At 39.4% G+C, this 21,831-nt stretch overlaps 2 protein-coding genes across 3 annotated transcripts in view; both read left to right on the forward strand.

Annotated features, from left to right (window-relative positions):
• Window positions 1–21,831, forward strand: part of LOC114546118 (titin-like) — a 55,757-nt gene that overhangs the window by 12,069 nt on the left and 21,857 nt on the right. The window contains exons 5-9 of the mRNA XM_028564786.1: window positions 91–184; window positions 11,571–11,836; window positions 12,011–12,208; window positions 12,790–13,140; window positions 13,378–13,599. Of these exons, the coding sequence (XP_028420587.1) occupies window positions 91–184; window positions 11,571–11,836; window positions 12,011–12,208; window positions 12,790–13,140; window positions 13,378–13,599 (1,131 nt within the window). The remainder of the gene's footprint in view (window positions 1–90; window positions 185–11,570; window positions 11,837–12,010; window positions 12,209–12,789; window positions 13,141–13,377; window positions 13,600–21,831) is intronic.
• Window positions 97–6,097, forward strand: LOC114563426 (B-cell receptor CD22-like). 2 transcript variants are annotated; one of them, XM_028590297.1, is made up of 8 exons: window positions 97–441; window positions 569–781; window positions 1,024–1,275; window positions 2,163–2,423; window positions 2,778–2,859; window positions 2,976–3,036; window positions 5,250–5,467; window positions 5,539–6,097. In XM_028590297.1, the coding sequence occupies exons 2-8, from the start codon at window positions 679–681 to the stop codon at window positions 5,609–5,611; spliced, it is 1,050 nt and encodes a 349-aa protein (XP_028446098.1). In that variant the 5' UTR covers window positions 97–441; window positions 569–678; the 3' UTR covers window positions 5,612–6,097. The 2 variants fall into 2 exon arrangements, with proteins under 2 accessions (XP_028446098.1, XP_028446102.1); XM_028590301.1 differs by having other exon boundaries at window positions 2,979–3,036.

The raw sequence follows: 21,831 nt of genomic DNA on the forward strand, positions 1-21,831 counted from the left end.
CAAACACTGAAGAGCCTTCACTACATGTAAGTCTGTCTCCTGATGTAATTCTGAGTCTGATTGGTCTTCCTGATGTTCTCTGTGTTACAGTGATACAGGGTCAGGATGGCTGGGGAGTGACTTACACCTCTACTCAGATCTGTGCTGTTAAAGGATCAACAGTGGAAATACACTGCAGCTACACATACCCATCCAAAAAGACTTATAAAACTACTTAGGTGGAAAAAACATTCTGGTTTACTAAAGGGAGTAATAAAGCACCTGTAGATCTGAAAACAGATTCAGACTACACAGGTCGTGTGGAGTATCACTGTGATGAGAAGAGCTGCACTCTGAGAATCAGAGACCTGAGAGAGAGAGACTCTGCTGAGTACAAGTTCAGGTTCATAACAAACCAAGATAATTTCACTGGTTCACCTGGAGTCACTCTGTCTGTTACAGGTAATATTTTCATTGGAATATTTTGTCCAATTGTTTTTCTTGTGAATCTTTTGTCTGTCTCCTTGCATGCATGTACTGAAATGGTTTAATTTGAAATGATATTTCTAATCTATCTTGACAGTTCCAGACCTCCAGGTGCAGGTGACAAGATCATGGACCCAGGCAGAGCTGAGGTGTCACAGCAGCTGTAATGTACCTGATAATCCTTCATATGTCTGGTTCAATAATGGACAGAAAATGGATGGAGAAACATCTTCTTCTCTCAGAGTCTCTGTTGAAGATAACAACAGCTATTCCTGTGCTGTTACAGGATATGAAGATTACCGCTCTCCTCCAGTGTGTGAGTTTACTCCAGTGTCACCAATAAAAGAGCAAACTTAGAAAACTATAGATTTTAATATGAGAAACTCAATTATGTGTAATATATTTATATTCAATCGCTATTTAAACTTTTGTATTAACAAGAACGTGATTTCAACGTGTACATTTTCTCCTCACCATATGACCCACTGTATTATTCATGATATAAATGACTTTTTTATTGTTTTTAATAAAATGTGTCTTTATACATTTTCTCTCCAGATGGTCCAAAGCTTCCCTCTGTGTCAGTGAGTCCCTCTGCTGAGATAGTGGAGGGCAGTTCAGTGAATCTGACCTGTAGCAGTGATGCTAACCCAGCAGCTACTTATACCTGGTACAAGAATGGTAAACCTCTCAATAAAAATACACCGCTTGTCTTCAGCTCCATCCAGTCCTCTGACTCTGGACAGTATTACTGTATAGCTGAGAATGAACTGGGGAAGACATCTAGATCCATCTCTATTGATCTGAAATGTGAGTATAGCTCCTATTTTAAAAAGCCACATTCAGCTGATGACTGCCCTTTAAGGCTTGTTTCTGTAACCCTGTGGTTTAGGGCTGTCATAATATTCATAATCCAGTTACAAACCCATGTTTTGTTATGATATTCATAGTTATATGTATGTCTTATTTGTTTCTGTAATCATTGTTTGTTTTTAATATTTAACGTGCTAATGTATACACCAATAATCAAGGCAAATTCCTTGTAAGTACACCTTACCTGGCAATGAAGTATTTTCAAATTTTTATATTTTAAAGTCAATTTATTTTAATACATGTCTTTCCCTCTGGTGGGATAGTGGAGGGAGTTCAGTCAATCTGACCTGTAGCTGGCGAATCCAAAATCTTCCTTGAAAAAATGAATCTGTAAAGAGTTCACATTTCAGCTGAAGCCTGCAACCTGGTCAAAAAATAGGTTCTTAAAGGACATGAGGATAACTCATTCACAATGGGTTTACTCTGTGTCACTAAAAGTGTCCAACATTTGCTCTAGGTAAATTTACAGCATATCACACATTAAAATGAATGTAAGCTGAAATATAACATTAAGAATGAGATTGTAGTAATAAAGCCACTTAAAGAGGCTGAGGTCAAAGCCACTAGACCATTACCTGATGTTCCTCCGTACTCTGCCCACTGCCGTTGTGAGATTATGGTTTGGCTCCCAGATTCAGGAGCCAAAAGGTGGAGATGGACATCGCAGCTGTAAAATCAGAGTTCATGTTTCAAAATTCGACGGATGATAAGAGAAATGGGCTCCACTAACCCACTTACTGTACTGTATGTCTAATGTGTATTTCTAATAATTATCAGTTATCCAACCAGTCATATTTTATTAAAACAGATGTTTTCACTTATAGATGGTCCACAGAATACCTCTGTGTCAGTGAGTCCCTCTGCTGAGATAGTGAAGGGCAGTTCAGTGAATCTGACCTGTAGCAGTGATGCTAACCCAGCAGCTAACTACACCTGGTACAAGGAGAATGAAGACTCACCAAAAGCATCAGGACAGATCTTCATCATCACTGACTTCAGAGCTGAACACAGTGGGAATTATTACTGTGTAGCCCAGAACAAAAGAGGAAGTCAGAACTCCACCTTACATCTGATTGTTGTAGCAGGTAATCATATTTCCACATGATCTTAACCTTCCAGTTCTTTATCTACCTATCTGATGACAAATAGATGTCAACATGAATACATTTGCAAATTAAATGTTTGCACAAAACCATAATTATTAATCCAGAGGTTTGTCATTCATAAAAACTCACATAAACTCACATTGTTCGAAAGATCATTTTTACATTATAGGACATTAAGTAAAAACCACAAGCAAAACTACAGTACACATGAGTCATGATGTGGAATGCATCTGTCTGAGGATCTATGATCTTATTTCTAATTATCAGTTGCTAAAGGACCCAAACAACTTGTAATTCCATAATGAATCGTCTGGTTTCATCACTGTTTCCCAGGTTCAATGAAATCAGTAGCTGCTGGATCCATCACTGCTATTTTCCTGGCTATCATATTCCTCTGTGCCTTCCTATTTATTAGGTGAGTTCAATTCAGTTTTACTGTGATTACATTCAGTAATGCATCATTAATTCATTGTGTCATTTAGAATTGTATTTTGATGATTAATTTGAATGTTCATTCATTCTCCTTTCCATAAGAAAGAGGTCCTGGAAACGAACCAGCGAGCCTGGAGCGAGACCAGACAACCAAGCTCAGGTCAGAAGAAGAGTTCAGTCAGAGTCCTCTCTCACCTGGAAACATTTGAATAATGCTTCATGTCCTCTGCTAAATTATAAGGTGCTGAGACAGGGACACTGTATAAAATAATATAAACCTCTCCATCTACACAGACATGATAGGGTTTGTAAATAAAGAGGATTTAGGCAATCCTTGAATTGTATTTCCCTCTGCTGGTGATCGGTAGGCATTACACCGACAAAAACAGAAGTGACCTCAAACCTGTGGTTCACTTTTGACTTTGAAAACGAGACTTGATCCCACAACAGAGAACATGAAATAAATGTTGAAACCAGGAATTTGGATCGTCTGGTGAAGTATTTGTAAATTCACTGGAATTGCAGAACAAGCCCCTCACCTTTAACCCTGCAGATGCTTTACAATATGAGGATGTTATGTCTCTTTAAAGGAACACGCCGACTTATTGGGAATTTAGCTTATTCACCGTAACCCCCAGAGTTAGACAAGTCGATACATACCCTTCTCATCTCTGTGCGTGCTGTAACGCTGCCTGACGGTAATAACCCTTTAATAAATTGTCCACTTATTTTACCACCTTCCACTGCGAGGCACTTGCTTCTATCTGACAGTCATAATCCATTGACATATATATATATATATATATATATAATGGACCAATAGACCCCGTTGCTCTGGACGGAGACCAGTGAAGGCTATTAGAAGCACTTTTCCGGTGATCTCTTGCTTTACTACGCAGCTTCCAACTGACAGAGACAACGTAAATGTTGTCATTCCCAATCTTACAGATACGGAGAGTGTAGGTATATGTAAGGAGATAACATAGGCACAGGCTAATTATTGCTAACTAACATGCTAGTTAACATTAGTAATTAAACCTAAACAGCTCATGTAAGTCGAAACTGCCTGCGAGCTTCTCCTGTACTGTACGGTAATTCCTCTACTGTCCGACAGTAAGTCACTTGGTTATGACACAATCGTTAGCTTATTTTTATAAAAGCGTCTGCTACGGAGCCATAACGTGAGATACAAGGTAATGGAGCTTTTTATACATTGTCGTGTTTCTTTAGAAATAAACAATGGACAAATAGAGTCTTTAAATGCTTCAGATGTAAAGTTATCCGCAGTCAAGTGACGTAAAAAAAAAATGGCGGTCAGTGTAATGCTAACAAGAGGTGATCTCTTCGTAGCAACAATGTGGCGCCATCGGAGGTTCGCGTTCTGAAGCGAAGCTTACCCCCTTGTCATAATCAAACAGGACTCTGCCGCTTTCTTCTGAGGGGCACGAACTATGTTGTGTTCAATTTGACGTGGAATGTCGGATTTCTGGGTTCCCAGTCGGAAACTATGTCTATGGCATAGACTGAATATAACAGGTCTATGGTCGGAAATGTCAACTCTGAAATATATGACGTTATTTGCTCTGTGAAATACATTGACAAAAACGAAAACTAAGGACATTTACTTCATTATTTAATTTAATTTAGCAAACAGACATTACAGTTTTAGTTTAGCTATTGTTTTTTTGTAATACCTCGTTTTATTTTTATTTCAGTTAACTACTTTTCCCTTCTAGTTTTTGTTATTTCGTTTGTATTTAGTTTTTTATAACCTCGGTTCTGAGTCGTGCATTTGAGTCCACCAGTGTCGTGTCTAAGGTCGTTACAGAGGATTTTGTTTTACAGGCCAATAAAAATCATAGTTGAAGGTCCCATATTTATTCATGTCTTTTTTATTATGAAGCAGGTTGAGGTGCTATATAAATACTGTAAATGCATCAAAATGCTCAATCCACAGAGAAACGCACACTGTGCTTATTCAGAAACTGCATTTAAACGAGACGTTAGGACTCCACTATGGTTCTGATGTCACAGCTGTACTATATATAGGTAGAAAGTGCCGCTACAGTGCTGTTACAGTCATTTTCTGGCTCCAATGATGGTGCAGAGACACAGAGAGAGCAGATGCAGAAGACCCGGAAACCCTGACCAATCAGAGCAGACAAGGCTTTTTCAGGAGGGGCTTAAAGAGACAGGCACTGTTTCAGACAGAGGGTGAATACAGGTATATTCAGACAGACAGTATGAGGAAAATAAGGTGTCATTTTAGAATTAAAGCATGTAAACATGTTCTAGAAGAAAAGTATGAACCTAAAAACTGACCTTTCAACACTTACCTATGTAACTGAGGACTCTTGTCTATGTTACCTTCAGGGTTCAGTGTATGACAGCCCTTCAGCTCCAGTCCAGAGAACTCCAGCAGAGCCGCACGAAGACCTTTGCTATGCCAGCGTGAGCTTCTCTAAAAACCAGGAAGATGCTCTCTACTCCAACATCAGGCTAGCTCAGCCTCACAGACACAAGGAGGAAGAGGAGGACAAGGATGTGGAGTACAGTGTTGTCAATTTTAAGAGTTCCAGTGCTACCACAGAGTGAGTCCATCAGAAAATGTTTGTTTTGTTTTTATATTTTCATTCTCTAAGTATGTTTTTTTCATTCACAGATCAGGAAATCAAGAGGCTGCGGAGGATTCATCTGAACTGTACAGCACAGTCAGCAAACACCCAAGACTTTGAACACAACACAGATCTGTGGTCTCTTTAAAGGGCAGGGTTGGTAATGTTGAAAAACTAGCAAGATTTGAAGGAAGCATCTCCTCGGTGCTCCGTCTAACCCCTCCCCCTGCCCTCTGGGCTCCCCCCACACACAGACATGCACCCTGCCTCGCTACTTTAGACAGTGTTCAAGCAGGTTAAACACACATTTATGAGTATTAGGATTAAGTTGATAGACTGTATTTTATGCATTTTTATGGCATGCAGCGTTAGGTCATTTATCTAGTGTCATCAGTTAACAGCTGGTTAACTTGTAATTTATAAAAATATCAATATAGAATTTGCTTAAAAATGCAATAATTTACTGCCAGTGTGAGCGAATCATCTTGTCATGTACATTTCTCTGTATATATTTCTGTATAGCACCCGGGCTCCGTCTGGCGCTTAGCCCCGCCCAAGACAATTGTGATTGGTTTAAAGAAATGCCAATAAACCAGAGCACGTTTTTCTCCCATCCCGTAATGCTTTGTGGACTACCCAGACCCTCCTCCACAGTGCCGTGGAGGAGGGTCTGTCAAAGCGAGACTAAGACAGAACTGACTATGCTGAAGGGTTATAATTTGTTGTTAATTTATGAGTTCATAAAGAGAATTTATACGTAACTTGATTAGTTACATCTTCGTTCATTCTTCATATAAACCACTGATGTGTCTTTACCTTTAGTACATTTTAATATGAAATCTAACTGTATCCAGATTCCGTTCATGAGGCTTTTGTCTCTAATTTTGTCGTCCCTCCCCATCAGTTAGGTCTCTTTCACACTGGCTGCGTGGCGTCAGCGTGTCAGCTGCGTGGCGTGTCTGTTTTTATTCCGGGTCCCATGTTAACAGGTCAGAGCTTTCACACTTCCTGTGTGACACACACGTCTCAGGCCTGCATGCAAGCGTGTTGGAAGCGTTTCCAGGCAACATAGAATACAAAAAGATGTTTATTTGTCATTTTGACACAAATAGTTTAATAAATTACATTTTCATGTTTGAAAGTCTCTAGGTTTTGACATAAATGCAGATATAAATGTAATTTAAAAAATAAAAATAAATAATTATCAATTTTCAAACATTGCACCTGTCAATACAGAAAGAAAATTCTGTAGCCTATTTTCTCATTGTCTTTGCTGTAATCAAATCAGTATATATTCATGTTTAACATGGTATTTCACTTTATCAATGGGGAACATACACGTGTCCAGACAAGGCTTTCTGGTATGTAAAGACATAGGAAACGCCACGCAACAGAAACGCCACGCTCACGCCACGCAGGCAGGCAGTGTGAGAGAGGCCTGAGACTCTTGTCCTGAGTATGAGGACATCTCAGAGACTGCAGCACAGAAGACCCAGAGGAGCAGGAAGACCTGGTGGTCAGACAGCTTTGAGTCTGCTGCATCGAGGGGAAAAAAACTCAAAATAATTTCTGAGGAATAGTTCACCAAAATGTATTTGGTTTTCTTAAGATGCAGTCAAACATGGATGGTAACAAAAAGAAGGACAACGCTGAAGTTGATACATCAACTCCAAATTTTGCATTGTCAGATTTCAGAAGCAGCAGCAGGTAGCAGACGATTTGAGTGGAATGTAACTTTATTTGTACCTGTGCAGATCAGGATTTAACTTTCAATGCAAAATGTTATTTGATGTAATACATTTTTTTAAGAAATATTAATCACCCTTTCACACGACACCTGTCCTGGCAGAGAAAGCCAGTAAAGTCCAAATATTCCACAGCATGTACAGTATATATTACATAGTAGCCTATATTTCAACACTTAAAAATTGTCCTCTTGGACAATTTAGAAATCTTTTTCTAAACCTGCAAACTTCTACTTGTAACTGCTTTACATAATTGCATTTTCTTTTGCATCTCTATTATCCTAATGTATTAATCAAATATTTTTCCAATTCTGAATGTTTTATTGTCTTTCTATATTTCTTATGATTGTACTTTCTGTGTTGTTCTGTAGTTGTCTTTGTCATCTGACTCGATGACATTGATAATGAGAGTCACCCCTCAATGATCTCACGAGGATAAATAAAGGTTGAATGAAAAAAAAAAAACAGCTCTGTCACTCTTCGCTAGTTGAAACATGTTCTATGTATTTCAGTGGCTGACTCAAATAAACCTGCAGCTAGCACGGCAACTGTTTGGGATTTCAGCTTCAAGAAAACTGTTTCTTTGTCAGAATAAAGTTTTTCTTTTTATTAATCAGCAATGAACACAAATAATAATTATATATGTTTAATTAACTTATTTCTCACTTGCTCATTATTTGTCCATCTGTATAACTTGTCACCATGTAATAACCTTTTACTCTGGTGGTAATGCACAACCTAAAACAACAACTGCTTCCTGAAATGAAGCTGACTCACCAGTTTGCTTTGATGAGACAAGAATTGAAAAGAACAGGAAAAACAAGATCACAAAAAATGTAAGCTTTAGTGTGTAACTTTTTGATATTAACTAGTGCAGTGCCTGTTTGGAACGGGCGATTGCTTGGCCTGTGGTATTGCTGCTTGTGGAATTCATCAAAACCAAATTGTACCCCAAAATGACTTACAGAAGGACCCCAAACCACTTAATATGCAACTCCACTGTATACCCTACTACTGACTTACAGTGTAGGCTACTTCTACATCAGAAGAAGACATTGTACTACTGTATTTACCTGACAGAGAACGCTGCAGATTCAGAATTTCATCCCAAAATATCAGACAGTAATCAGACATTAGTGTCATGGACTCATGGCAGTGCGCTACCCACCCGGCCCGTTATGAGCGCTAATCAGCACATATATGTTCATCAACCACCAGAACCGGACCATGTGTGTGTGTGTGTGTGAGAGAGAGAGAGAGAGAGAGAGAGAGAGAGAGACAGTGTTGTTTTGTGTCGGATCGTTAACAAATTTAACATTTCAGCTGAGGTGTTGATTTCCATACAGGTTTAGTGGCTTGACGGTTAACGGGGAAGGATAGGTCCTTAAATTCAGGAATTGTTATTTGTTTATTCAAAGTCAAAGACAGTCCAAAGTAGTGCAACTTTGCACATTTTTGAGGGTCGAGGTGTATGTCACATTTTAGCTGCCAAAGCTCTGCTGCTCTCTGTCTCTGGTCCTCAGGGTGAGAGGGGGGAGTGGCCAGCGGCTAGAGCGGCAAAAGCCAATGTGTTCTTTCTTTTACCTATATATTTAATGATATATTTTGCATTTCTAATCCATACAACGCCAACATTGGCACTGCAGTGGCCGGGTTGGCTCGGTTGGTACAGCAGGCGCACATATGGGGGGGTTTGCTCCTCTGCGCGGCGGCCGTGGGATCGGCTCCCACCTGCGGCCCTTTGCTGCGTGTCGTTCCCCCTCCCTCTCCCCTTTCATGTCTTCGTCTGTCCTGTGAAGATAAAGGCCTAAAAATGCCCCAATAAATAATCTTAAAAAAATAATAATAATCGGCACTGCAAGTAGCAAGACAACTGTCAAGCTTGAAATCCATCGGACTAACGGTTCAAGAGATATGCGCCTAGCACCCACACACACACAGACAGAAAGACATTCCTGCAATTTATAGGTATGTATGTGCAAATAAAGTATATATGTATGCACAAGTGAAGTATGCATGTATGTGAAAGTTTTTAGTACCAGTATATATATATATATGTATATATATATATATATATGTATGTGCAAGTGAAGTATTCAATTTTGGCCTAGGTGGCTACTCATACCCAGGCCTTCATTTTCATAAACCATATTTTAAGAACTTAATGCATCGTTTACAAAACAACAATAATTTGTTCATTTCAACTGGGAGATTTACAGACATTTGTCTGCTTACAGTATGCATATTATTGATGTAAAAAGGAAGGAAGTCAGGACACCAAACACTCTGTCTTCAGAGACCACATCTTCCTTTTTCTAATGTAGACATGTTTATTGTGAGTTAGTGACACCCAGTATTTCTCATGTATGTGATCTACCTGCTGATTTAACAGAGACCAGAGGAGCAGCTATGAGTTTAACAGCAGCAGCGAGTGGATTTGTTGTCTTCCTTCTCTCTGTACAAGGTACTGTAGTGCACATCTACATTTACAGTATATTGTAAGGCATTTAGCAGCTTTTATTATTGATACTACAACACAGCTTTCATGAGCTGAAATAGATTTTGAATCCTGACAAAAGAAATGTCATGATGTTCACACACTCAAAGAAAGAGCCATTGAACCTTCCATCTTTAATTACCTTTCAGGGCAATGTGACTGAGTCTGTATCTTCATATAAATACCTAAGATTCTTAATTGACGATTCTCTCTCTTTGAAGTCTAAAATTCAGCAACTTGTGAAGAAGTTGAAGCTGAGGCTGGGTTTTTATTTCAGAAATAAGTCTTGCTTTTCTTTTAATGCAAAAAGGCACTGCCGTGACTCAAAGAAACTGCCGAGTCATCGTAGCTTCACTCTGTCCTCACCTCTGTGTGTGTATGTGTGTGTGTGACGGAGCACCACTGTCTGTCAACATGCAGAGAGGACAGACATGCTTGCGCGTACTGCGCATGTGTTAGACACGCTCAGAGAGTTCCTAATTTATAGATTGATACTGTGAGGTCTGAGTGCTTTTTCAAATATTAAGTGTCTTCTCTGCCAAGAAGGTGATGTTTTTGGCTTGATTTGTTTGTCTTTTGGTTTGTTTGTAGGTCTGTCTTTTAGCAGGATTACAGAAAAAAACACTTCACTTTTCAGAGCTGGTCTGAATCACAGGGCGGATACACAAATGATCTTTTTCCTTTCATTAACATTGCAAGACAGGACATTTGTGCTACATTTATCAGAACATTTTGAAAAAAAAAAATTTCAGACTTTCATACTGGGAAAATCCTCACTGCATAAGCATTGTGAAATAGGGCATGGCTTGGTGGAGGTCTGTCCTCTCAGAGTTACCCTTCTAGTTTCCTGTGTTTTCATCCCATTTTAAATGGAGGACATCTCTGCACACAGTTTATCCAGCGGAGACACCTAAACAAGCCAACATTATTAAAAGTACTTTTTCTAATCAACATCATTATCAACATTGTGTGCCAACACCAAATGTTACCAGTCTGCTTGTTTATGTGTGTTACACATCCGTGTTTGGTTAATAATAACAGGCATGTGGGAGTTTCTCACTCCTCAGTGTTCTGCATTTCTTCATTTACAGTTTCCGTTCTACAGCAGCCTGACCACCGACAAAAAAAGCAACCGAGCAAAGCAGATTCTTTTATTTCCGCACATTTCACCCTTCTAATATTAATCTTCTGCCTTTTTATTTTGTTCACAGGTTCAATACATTGCTGTTCCTTCACTGCACCCTCTGTATGATGTCCTGCCTCAGTGCACCTAGAGCTTAACTGCAGAGCAGAGATCATGTGTTCAGCTGTGACTGTTCCTTAGCATTATATATTATCATGTAAAACTGAATGATTTGCATATTTCAACATTCCTCTGTTCACTTTGGCATGAACAAAAAATAACATTAATATTTGATTCATGTACACATTTTCAAAAACAGACATTAGAAAGTCTCCAACAAAGAAGTACAAATATAAGAAAAACCTGTGTGATAGTGTTAAGCTCAATTTTAGGAAAGGAGTCTGAGTTTAGTAAAGTTTGTCCACGTCCCCAAAACCCAAAAACAAGTTGTTACTATTAGATTATCTTACTTTCACACTGACTTGGGGTGTAAGTGGTGAGAGGAAAAGTAGTTTTGGGAAATGTAGCTTCACACACTGAAGAGCCTTCACTACATGTAAGTCTGTCTCCTGATGTAGTTCTGAGTTTGATTGGTCTTCCTGATGTTCTCTGTGTTACAGTGATACAGGGTCAGGATGGCTGGGGAGTGACTTACACCTCTACTCAGATCTGTGCTGTTAAAGGATCAACAGTGGAAATACACTGCAGCTACACATACCCATACTGGTGGAAAGGCAGTGATACTAGAGTTGAGAGAAGATTATGGTTTACTAAAAAGATTAATAATGAACCTGTAGATCTGACAACAGACTCAGAATATTCAGGTCGTGTGCAGTACAGTTATAAAAACAAGGACTGCACTCTGAGAATCTCAGACCTGAGAGAGAGAGACTCAGCTGTGTACGAGTTCAGGTTCATAACAAACCAAGAAGGTGGAAGATATACCGGTTCACCTGGAGTCACTTTGTCTGTCACAGCAGGTAACATTTCTATTCATACGTTAATTATTTACAAATATTCAAGATCTAGAAAACAATAATATAAATGTGTTGTGTGTTTATTTGCAGTTGTTAGTTGAGAGTTTAATAAAACAGTTGTTGTATGTTGACAGTGTTGTCTAACATAACATTCATGTTCCTTCTTCACACATCCAGGTCTCCAGGTGATATCACATTCTAACAGGCTGGAGTGTCGGAGCAGTTGTCGTCTACCTAATAATCCTTCCTATGTCTGGTACAAGAATGGACAGGAAATTCAGGCACAAACATCTTATTCTTTAGACCCTGTGTATAATTCAGACAGCTATTCCTGTGCTCTTCAAGGATATAAGGATTTCCCATCTCCTTCAGTGTGTGAGTTTACTCAACAGTCTTCCAACACAACACCATTTCAATCAGGAGAGACTTGTTTGCAGATATGCAAAATGTTTAATGTACGAGGGCATGTAGCTATACAGAGTATTGGAGATTGAACTCCATCGTTATATAAATACATTTAATATAGGGGTAGGGAACCATGATGTAACCCCCCGATGGAATTCAGACACCGGTGGTGGCAGAGAAGGGCCCGAAGACCAGACCGAGGAGGCACTGGAGCGACAGCCGGAGAATACCTGTGAGAGGAGGTGGAAGGGGAGGAGGAGGGATGAACACCTTTCCTGAACTGACAGCCGATAGCACAGGGAGAGAAGCAGATTTTAAAGCAGTGTTGTGACGCTGTGATTGACATATGGAATCTGTGGCCGATTCTGATTGGCTTATCAGAAAGGTGAAAGCCTCCAGCAGTGATTCGCTGTAGGGAGAGAACTGATTATTTGTTAGGTTTTGCTGAAAGAATTTGCGCTGAACTACATTTAGTGGAGCCTTATAACTTCATGTAGTGTAGTTTTAATATGGAAATTATATAATATTGTTAAAATGGTTTTATCTTTCAGGTGTCCAAGGTGAATCCTGCAACAGAGTGACGTACACTGACAGAAGCATCTGTGCCTCCAAAGGCTCTTCAGTGAACATTTCCTGCTTGTACAACAGCTACAATTATCCTGACAAATCAACATTCTGGTTCAGTCGTGAGCGTAATCATGGAGGGCAGAATCCTCCCCAGCCTGAAGACCTTAGTACAGACTCCCAGTATACAGGTCGTGTTCATGTTGAAACAGAGAGAGGATTCTCCACTCTGAGAATCTCTGACCTGAGAGAGAGAGACTCAGCTGAGTATCACTTCAAGTTCAGAACACCAAGATTTGAATGGAGTAGTTTACCTGGAACAACTCTGACTGTCACAGGTACTGATCAACACAAACTGATGTAGCTAAATACACCTACACAGTACATTTAAAACACTGAACATTATTACTTAAACAATAACATACATAAATAATATTAAATAATAAATAATATTAAATGAATACTAATGATCAATACTACTTCTAGGATTTGTAACTGTTGTGCTGATGTGTATGTACATCTTTATTTTTTTTTAGAACCTGTTATAAAATATAGATTTTTGTTCCCATGTCCAGCTCTGCAGGTTCAGGTGATCAGAGTCTATCAGTCTCAGACCTATGCAGAGCTGAAGTGTCACAGCAGCTGCAGTCCAGCTGGTGGTCTCTCCTACGTCTGGTTCAAGAACAGAGAACACATTACCTCGGTGGAGACATCTACTTATACAACCTGGTTTAATCCCACAGATGTCTTCTCCTGTGGGTTGAAAGGACATGAGAAGTTCCCCTCTCCTTCAGTGTGTGAGTTTACTGTGTCAGGACACAAACACACTGACATTACAATACAATGACAATTTCAGACGTAATCTCACTGGAGTCTTCTGATTCTTAATGTAGGTGCAGCAGGATTATTCATAGAAACAAACATCACTCCACTAGTAGAAATATTCAGATATACTTTATATTCTCATGTTACATTTCAAAATTCTTTATTATTATTATTACAGGATGATTTGAACTGTAAAATATGCTGTTGCTTCATTTTATGTTTAATAATTCTGTTATTGAGATGCTCCATTACTTGACGATTGATGATGTCATGGCCAAAAGCTCTAAACTGCAGTTAATTAAACAGTTTTGGACTGAAACAGAATCCATACTGTCAGCTATAACATGTTAGATAACACGCGTGTAGTTAATGATGCAACAGACACAACTATTCACAGTCAGTAATTTAAATACCATGTGTTCTTCTGTAGCAAGTCACCTTTAACCTAGAGTAATCTCTGTTAACACATCTCCTCCAGATGCTCCAAAGCTTCCCTCTGTGTCAGTGAGTCCCTCTGCTGAGATAGTGGAGAACAGTTCAGTGAATCTGACCTGTAGCAGTGATGCTAACCCAGCAGCTAACTACACCTGGTACAAGGAGAATAGAAATCCAGACCTTCAACCTCTCAGTGAAAATACAACGCTTGTCTTCAGCTCCATCCAGTCCTCTGACTCTGGACAGTATTACTGTACAGCTGAGAATGAGCTGGGGAGGAGGACATCTAGATCCATCTCTATTGATGTGAAATGTGAGTGAAACAGTTTATTTAAAATTAGTGAAGTTAAATCCATCCAGTCTTTACAGGAAAGGATTTGTACTGATCATAACTACTTTCTTCAGTAATCTCTGTTAACACATCTCCTCCAGATGGTCCTAAGCTTCCCTCTGTGTCAGTGAGTCCCTCTGCTGAGATAGTGGAGGGCAGTTCAGTGAATTTGACCTGTAGCAGTGATGCTAACCCAGCAGCTAACTACACCTGGTACAAGGAGAATGAAGACTCACCAAAAGCATCAGGACAGATCTTCACCATCACTGATGTTAGACCTGAACACAGTGGGAATTATTACTGTGAAGCCCAGAACAGAAGAGGACGTCAGAACTCCACCTTACATCTGATTGTTGTAGCAGGTAATCATATTTCCACATGATCTTAACCTTCCAGTTCTTTATCTACCTATCTGATGACGAATAGATGTCAACATAAATACATTTGCAAATTACATGTTTGCACAAAACAATAATTACTAATCCAGAGGTTTGACATTCATAAAAACTCACATAAACACACATTGTTGGAAAGATCATTCTTACATTATGGGATGTTAAGCAAAAACCACAAGCAAAACTACAGTACACATGAGTCATTATGTGGAATGCATCTGTCTGAGGATCTATGATCTTATGTCTAATTATCAGTTGCTAAAGGACCCAAACAACTTGTAATTCCATAATGAATCGTCTGGTTTCATCACTGTTTCCCAGGTTCAATGAAATCAGTAGCTGCTGGATCCATCACTGCTATTTTCCTGGCTATCATATTCCTCTGTGCCTTCCTATTTATTAGGTGAGCAGTTCAGTTTTACTGTGATTACATTCAGTAATGCATCCTTAATTCATTGTGTCATTTAGAATTGTATTTTGATGATTAATTTGATTGTTCATTCATTCTCCTTTCCAGAAGAAAGAGGTCCTGGAAACGAACCAGCGAGCCTGGAGAGAGACCAGACAACCAAGCTCAGGTCAGAAGAAGAGTTCAGTCAGAGTCCTCTCTCACCTGGAAACATTTGAATAATGCTTCATGTCCTCTGCTAAATTATAAGGTGCTGAGACAGGGACACTGTATAAAATAATATAAACCTCTCCATCTACACAGACATGATAGGGTTTGTAAATAAAGAGGATTTAGGCAATCCTTGAATTGTATTTCCCTCTGCTGGTGATCAGTAGACATTACACCGACAAAAACAGAAGTGACCTCAAACCTGTGGTTCACTTTTTGTCTTTGAAAACGAGACTTGATCCCAAACAGAGAACATGAAATAAATGTTGAAACCAGGAATTTGGAGCGCCTGGTGAAGTATTTGTAAATTCACTGGAATTGCAGAACAAGCCCCTCACCTTTAACCCTGCAGATGCTTTACAATGTGAGGACTTTGTTTTACAGGCCAATACAAATCATACTAACAGGTCCCGTATTTAGTCATGTCTTTTTTTTTTTATTATAAAGCAGGTTGAGGTGCTATATAAATACTGTAAATGCATCAAAATGCTCAATCCACAGAGAAACACACACACAGAAACTGTGCATTTAAACGAGCCAACAGGACTCCACTATGGACTGATGTCACAGCTATACTATATATATAGGTAGAAAATGCCGCTACAGAGCCGTTACAGTCATTTTCTGGCTGCAATGATGGTGCAGAGACACAGAGAGAGCAGATGCAGAAGACCCGGATACGCTGACCAATCAGAGCAGACAAGGCTTTTTCAGGAGGGGCTTAAAGAGACAGGCGCTAAAACAGAGCGTTTCAGACAGAGGGTGAATACAGGTATATTCAAACAGACAGTATGAGGAAAATAAGGGGTCTTTTTAGACTTAAATATAATGTAAACATGTTCTAGAAGAAACCCAAAATACTAAATAATAATAAAAGTATGAACCTAAAAAACGACCTTTAAACACTTACCTATGCAGCTGAGGACTCTTGTCTATGTTACCTTCAGGGTTCAGTGTATGACAGCCCTTCAGCTCCAGTCCAGAGAACTCCAGCAGAGCCGCAGGAAGACCTTTGCTATGCCAGCGTGATCTTCTCTAAAAACCAGGAAGATGCTCTCTACTCCAACATCAGGCTAGCTCAGCCTCACAGACACAAGGAGGAAGAGGAGGACGAAGATGTGGAGTACACTACTGTCAACTTTAAGAGTTCCAGTGCTACCACAGAGTGAGTCCATCAGAAAAAAAAATGTTATTATATTGTTGGTTTTCCATTCTCTAAGTATATTATTTTCATTCACAGATCAGGAAATCAAGAGGCTGCGGAGGATTCATCTGAACTGTACAGCACAGTCAGCAAACACCCAAGACTTTGAACACAACACAGATCTGTGGTCTCTTTAAAGGGCAGGGTTGGTAATGTTGAAAAACTTTCAAGATTTGAAGGAAGCATCTCCTCGGTGCTCCGTCTAACCCCTCCCCCTGCCCTCTGGGCTCCCCCCACACACAGACATGCACCCTGCCTCGCTACTTTAGACAGTGTTCAAGCAGGTTAAACACACATTTATGAGTATTAGGATAAAGTTGATAGACTGTATTTTTTCATTATTATAACATGCAGCGTTGGGTCATTTGTCTAGTCTCATCAGTTAACAGCTGGTAAACTTGTAATTTATAAAAATACCAATACAGAATTTGCTTAAAAATACAATAATTTACTGCCAGTGTTAGCAAATCATCTTGTCATGTACATTTCTCTGTATATATTTCTTTATCACAAGTTTTCTACTCAATGCAGAAAAATCCTCACATTTTAGAAACTGGAAACGATCCAAACAGTTCTGTTGATCAGCTGAGTGTTTAGTCAGCTATTTATTTCAGCTGGACTTGAAAGCCTGTATATTTTTAGGTAGTTATTTATAATAAGACATTGTATTTTTAAAACTACATGTGTTTTGTGTGCAAAAATCTTAATTTGTAAAGTAGTAGTCTATATCCTTGGAATTCTAACCTCTGGTGGATTTCTGAGGACTATGGTTAACTGCTCCTCAGATCTCTGCAGGGTAAATCCAGACAGCTAGCTAGACTATCTGTCCAATCAGAGTTTTCTGTTGCACGACTAAAACAACCTTTGAACGTACACATGTTCCACCAAAACAAGTTCCTTCCTGAGGCTATTTGGCAGTGGCACCGGGGCTCTGTCTGGTGCTTAGCCCCACCCAAGAAAATTGTGAGTGGTTTAAAGATATGAGTTCATAAAGAGAATTTATATGTAACTTGATTAGTTACATCTTGTTTCATATAAACCACAGATGTGTCTTTACCTATCTAACTGTATCCAAATTCTGTTCATGAGGCTTTTGTCTCTTATTTTATCGACTCTTGTCCTGAGTATGAGGACATCTCAGAGACTGTAGTATAGACAGAAGACCCAGAGGAGCAGGAAGACCTGGTGTGAAGGTCAGACAGACTGAGTCTGCTGCATGGAGGGAAAAAAAAACTCAAAACAATTTCTGAGGAATAATTCACCAAAACTTATTTGGTTTTCTTAAGATGCAGTCAAACCAGAGGGAGACTCACCTGGATGGTAAAGAAAAGAAGGAAAACAGTGATGTAATACATTTATTTTAAGAAATATTAATCACCCTTTCACATGACACCTGTCCTGGCAGAGAAAGCCAGTAAAGTCCAAATATTCCACAGCATGTACAGTATATATTATATAGTAGCCTATATTACAACAATTTAGAAATCTATTTATAAACCTGCAAACTTCTACTTGTAACTGCTTTACATAGTTGCATTTTCTTTTGCATCACTATTATCCTAATTCATTTATCAAATATTTTTCCAATTCTGATGATGATATATTTCTTATGATTGTACTTTCTGTGTTGTAGTTCTGTATTTGTCTTTGTAATTTGACTCGATGACATTGATAATGAGGGTCGCCCCTCAATGATCTCACGAGGATAAATAAAGGTTGAATGAAAAAAAAAAAAAAAAACATAAGCCCAGCTCTGTCACTCTTTGCTAGATGAAACATGTTCTATGTATTTCAGTGGCTGACTCAAATAAACCTGCAGCTTGCACAGCAACTGTGTAGTTTGAACATCATGTCAGTTCCCCTCTCACTGCTGCAGAGGGTGGCGGTGTGCAAACAGTTTGGGATTTCAGCTTCAAGCAAACTGTTTATTTTTCAGAATAAAGTATTCTTATTAATCAGCAATAAACACAAATAATAATTAAATATGTTTACAGTTTTTTTCTGAATGCTTAAACCCTAACTGTGATTGTCATAGCACAATTTCTAAAACTATTAATACTTATAGCAAAACCACTCATTGAGTTTGCAAAACTGTAGGTACAATCCACTGCACAGCACTCTTGTTGCGGAACTGTAAACACAACTCACTGCTTTACACTCATTTTCCAAATGATCAACACACTCCTAGCAAAACTATACACATGTATGGCTATTATTGACACTATTTTGCCAACTGTCTGGCACACTGTCACATGTGAAAACTGTTTTAGATATTTAGTTCACTTTGCAATCAGCCTGAAGCACTATAAGCCACAGGTGAGCTGTCTGTGTGGAGTACAATGGAGGGAGCAGGAAGAGTGAGAAGAGTGAGAAATAGAGGAGGCAGAGGAAGAGGACGTGGAGGTGAAGAAGTAGGAGGAAGAGGAGGAGGAAGAGGATGCAGAGGTGAAGAAGTAGGAGGAAGAGGACGAAGAGGACGCGGAGGTGAAGAAGCGAGAGGGAGAGGACGACAAGGACAAGGAGGTGAAGTCAGAGGAAGAGGACAAGGAGGAGCAAAAGGAGGACGAGGAGGGGGAAGAGGAAGGGTAAGAATAGTAAGAAATAGAATTCCTGATGACATCAGAGCTCCAATAGTGGACCATGTAATCAACCATGGAATGACCCTGAGGGAAGCTGGCCAAAGGGTTCAGCCTAACTTGAGCCGCTACACTGTAGCAAGCATCATAAGGACATTTTGAAATGAGAATCGGTTAGTACAGTCACTTTGCACTAAGTTTTGTAGCACTGCCATACTGTAATGAGAAACTCAACAATACCATATATGTAAAAATACTGAAATTGTTACTTTACAGAATTACTAGTCGTCCAGATGCTGGGGGCAGAGGAAAAATGTTCACTGCAGAACAAGAGACCCATCTAGTCAATATGGTGATAGCAAATAATTCCATAAGGCTACGAGAAATACAGCAGCGCATAGTTGAGGATGACACACCTTCCAAAACATACACAATGTGAGCATTTCTGTATTCTGTCATGTACTTGCCCGCAACAGAATCCGAATGAAACAAATCTACAGAGTCCCTTTTGAAAGAAACAGTGAACGTGTGAAACAACTGCGATATGACTATGTGCAGGTAAGCTCTAGTATCATTGGTACTGAATCTGGAAGGGCATACTGTAGTGCTGTGCATGGGCCTGCTGTGCTGCATTTGTTTGGTCTTGTCCAGAGAGTGATGGAGCTGGAGGCCGATGCCATGGGTCATGAGCTGCTTTTTGTGGATGAGGCAGGTTTTAATCTCACTAAAACAAGGAGACGTGGCAGGAACATTATTGGACACCGTGCCATAACCAATGTCCCAGGACAACGTGGTGGTAACATAACTACGTGTGCAGCTATAAGTCAAATGGTGCAACCCTAGGTCCATATAACACTGCACACATCATTACATTGCTGGGCACCTTACATGACATGCTCACTAATGTTCAGAGACCAGAGCAGACCAGATACCCCATCATATGGGACAATGTTAGTTTCCAAAGGGCTGCTTTGGTCCGCAACTGGTTTACAGATCACCCACTCTTCACTGTACTCTTCCTCCCCGCATACTCTCCATTCTTGAATCCAACTGAAGAGTTCTTCTCTGCCTGGTGCTGGAAGGTCTATGACCACCATCCCCATCAACACATAGCCCTTTTACAGGCAATGGAGGAGGCATGTGGGGATATTGACCAGGCATCACGTCAGGGCTGGATACGGCATCCCAGAAGATATTTTCCCCGGTGCCTTGGACTAGAGGACATTGCATGTGATGTAGACGACATTTTGTGGCCGGACCCAGAGAGACAACACGATGTAGACTGATTTTTTCTTCTCAGCGAAATTACTATTTTGTGTTTTGACTTGGAAAAAACACTTGTGTTTGTTTTGATATGTGTAAATGAACACCAATACTTGAAGTTTGGATCCATGTATGTTTACAGAACTATGACAGAAGTATGACCTCAAACTGACATAGCCTACCTTGTGCAAAGAGAAAGCAAAAGCCAGATGTGTTCTTTATTCATGCCATCAGTGTGTAGTTGGCGCATTGTGTCCTTATTAATGTGATGGCTTGAGTTTGTTTTATATGAAAATACAATTTTTACGAAGGTTTGAAGAGTTAAGCAAGGTTTATTAGCTTTTGCAAGAGAACTACAATGTTTTGCTGATTTGGTAAAAGGTTTTCTAATTTGTGTGTAGAGTTTTGCAAAAATAGCCAATAGTTAGGCCTAAGCCATCAGAAAAAACTGTAATGTTAAAATTGCATGACATGTTCATGCCATGGGACCTTTAAATGAGCCTTACTGTCTCATGAGGCTGCTAGTGTTGCTGTAGACTTTAAGCCATGCTGTTAAATAAACTCTGCATGAATTAACATGTATTGATGGTGTTGCACATACACACTTGCGTTTACCACTATTGAGAAGCTAACTAAAATAGTGTGTGTGTGTGTCTGTGTGTTTGACCTAACTTCCTCTTTCTGTATGAGGAACATGCATTTGTCATTTAGTTCTACTTGCTCTGTGTTACTGTTTTTAAAATCCTTTTATCTTTCAGTGAAGAGTAACTGTCAGTCAGTGGGAACATGGAATGCCTTACCTTCATGTTGGTCCTCCCCCTGTATGCTACAAACTAAATAGGAACCCACTCATAGTGCTACTAGTGGTCATACAGTCAACTCCACACATTACCTTTAATTACTGTAAAGATGGGTAACATAACTACAACAAACACCATTTTTTAATGTTTGTTTACAGTGATTGTTATTTGTGTATAAGTTAAATTGATATGTGATATATGTTAAATACAAATGTACCAACCCCAGAACAAACACTGTCATCAAATACCACATCTTCCTTTTTCTAATGTAGACATGTTTATTGTGAGTTAGTGACACCCAGTACTTCTCATGTATGTGATCTACCTGCTGATTTAACAGAGACCAGAGGAGCAGCTATGAGTTTAACAGCAGCAGCGAGTGGATTTGTTGTCTTCCTTCTCTCTGTACAAGGTACTGTAGTGCACATCTACATTTACAGTCTATTGTAAGGCATTTAGCAGCTTTTATTATTGATACTACAACACAGCGTTCATGAGCTGAAATTGATTTTGAATCCTGACAAAACAAATGTCATGATGTTCAGAAACTCAAAGAAAGAGCCACTGAACCTTCCAGCTTT

This window comes from Perca flavescens, chromosome 2, assembly GCF_004354835.1.
Source record: "Perca flavescens isolate YP-PL-M2 chromosome 2, PFLA_1.0, whole genome shotgun sequence".
Classification (NCBI taxonomy): domain Eukaryota; kingdom Metazoa; phylum Chordata; class Actinopteri; order Perciformes; family Percidae; genus Perca; species Perca flavescens.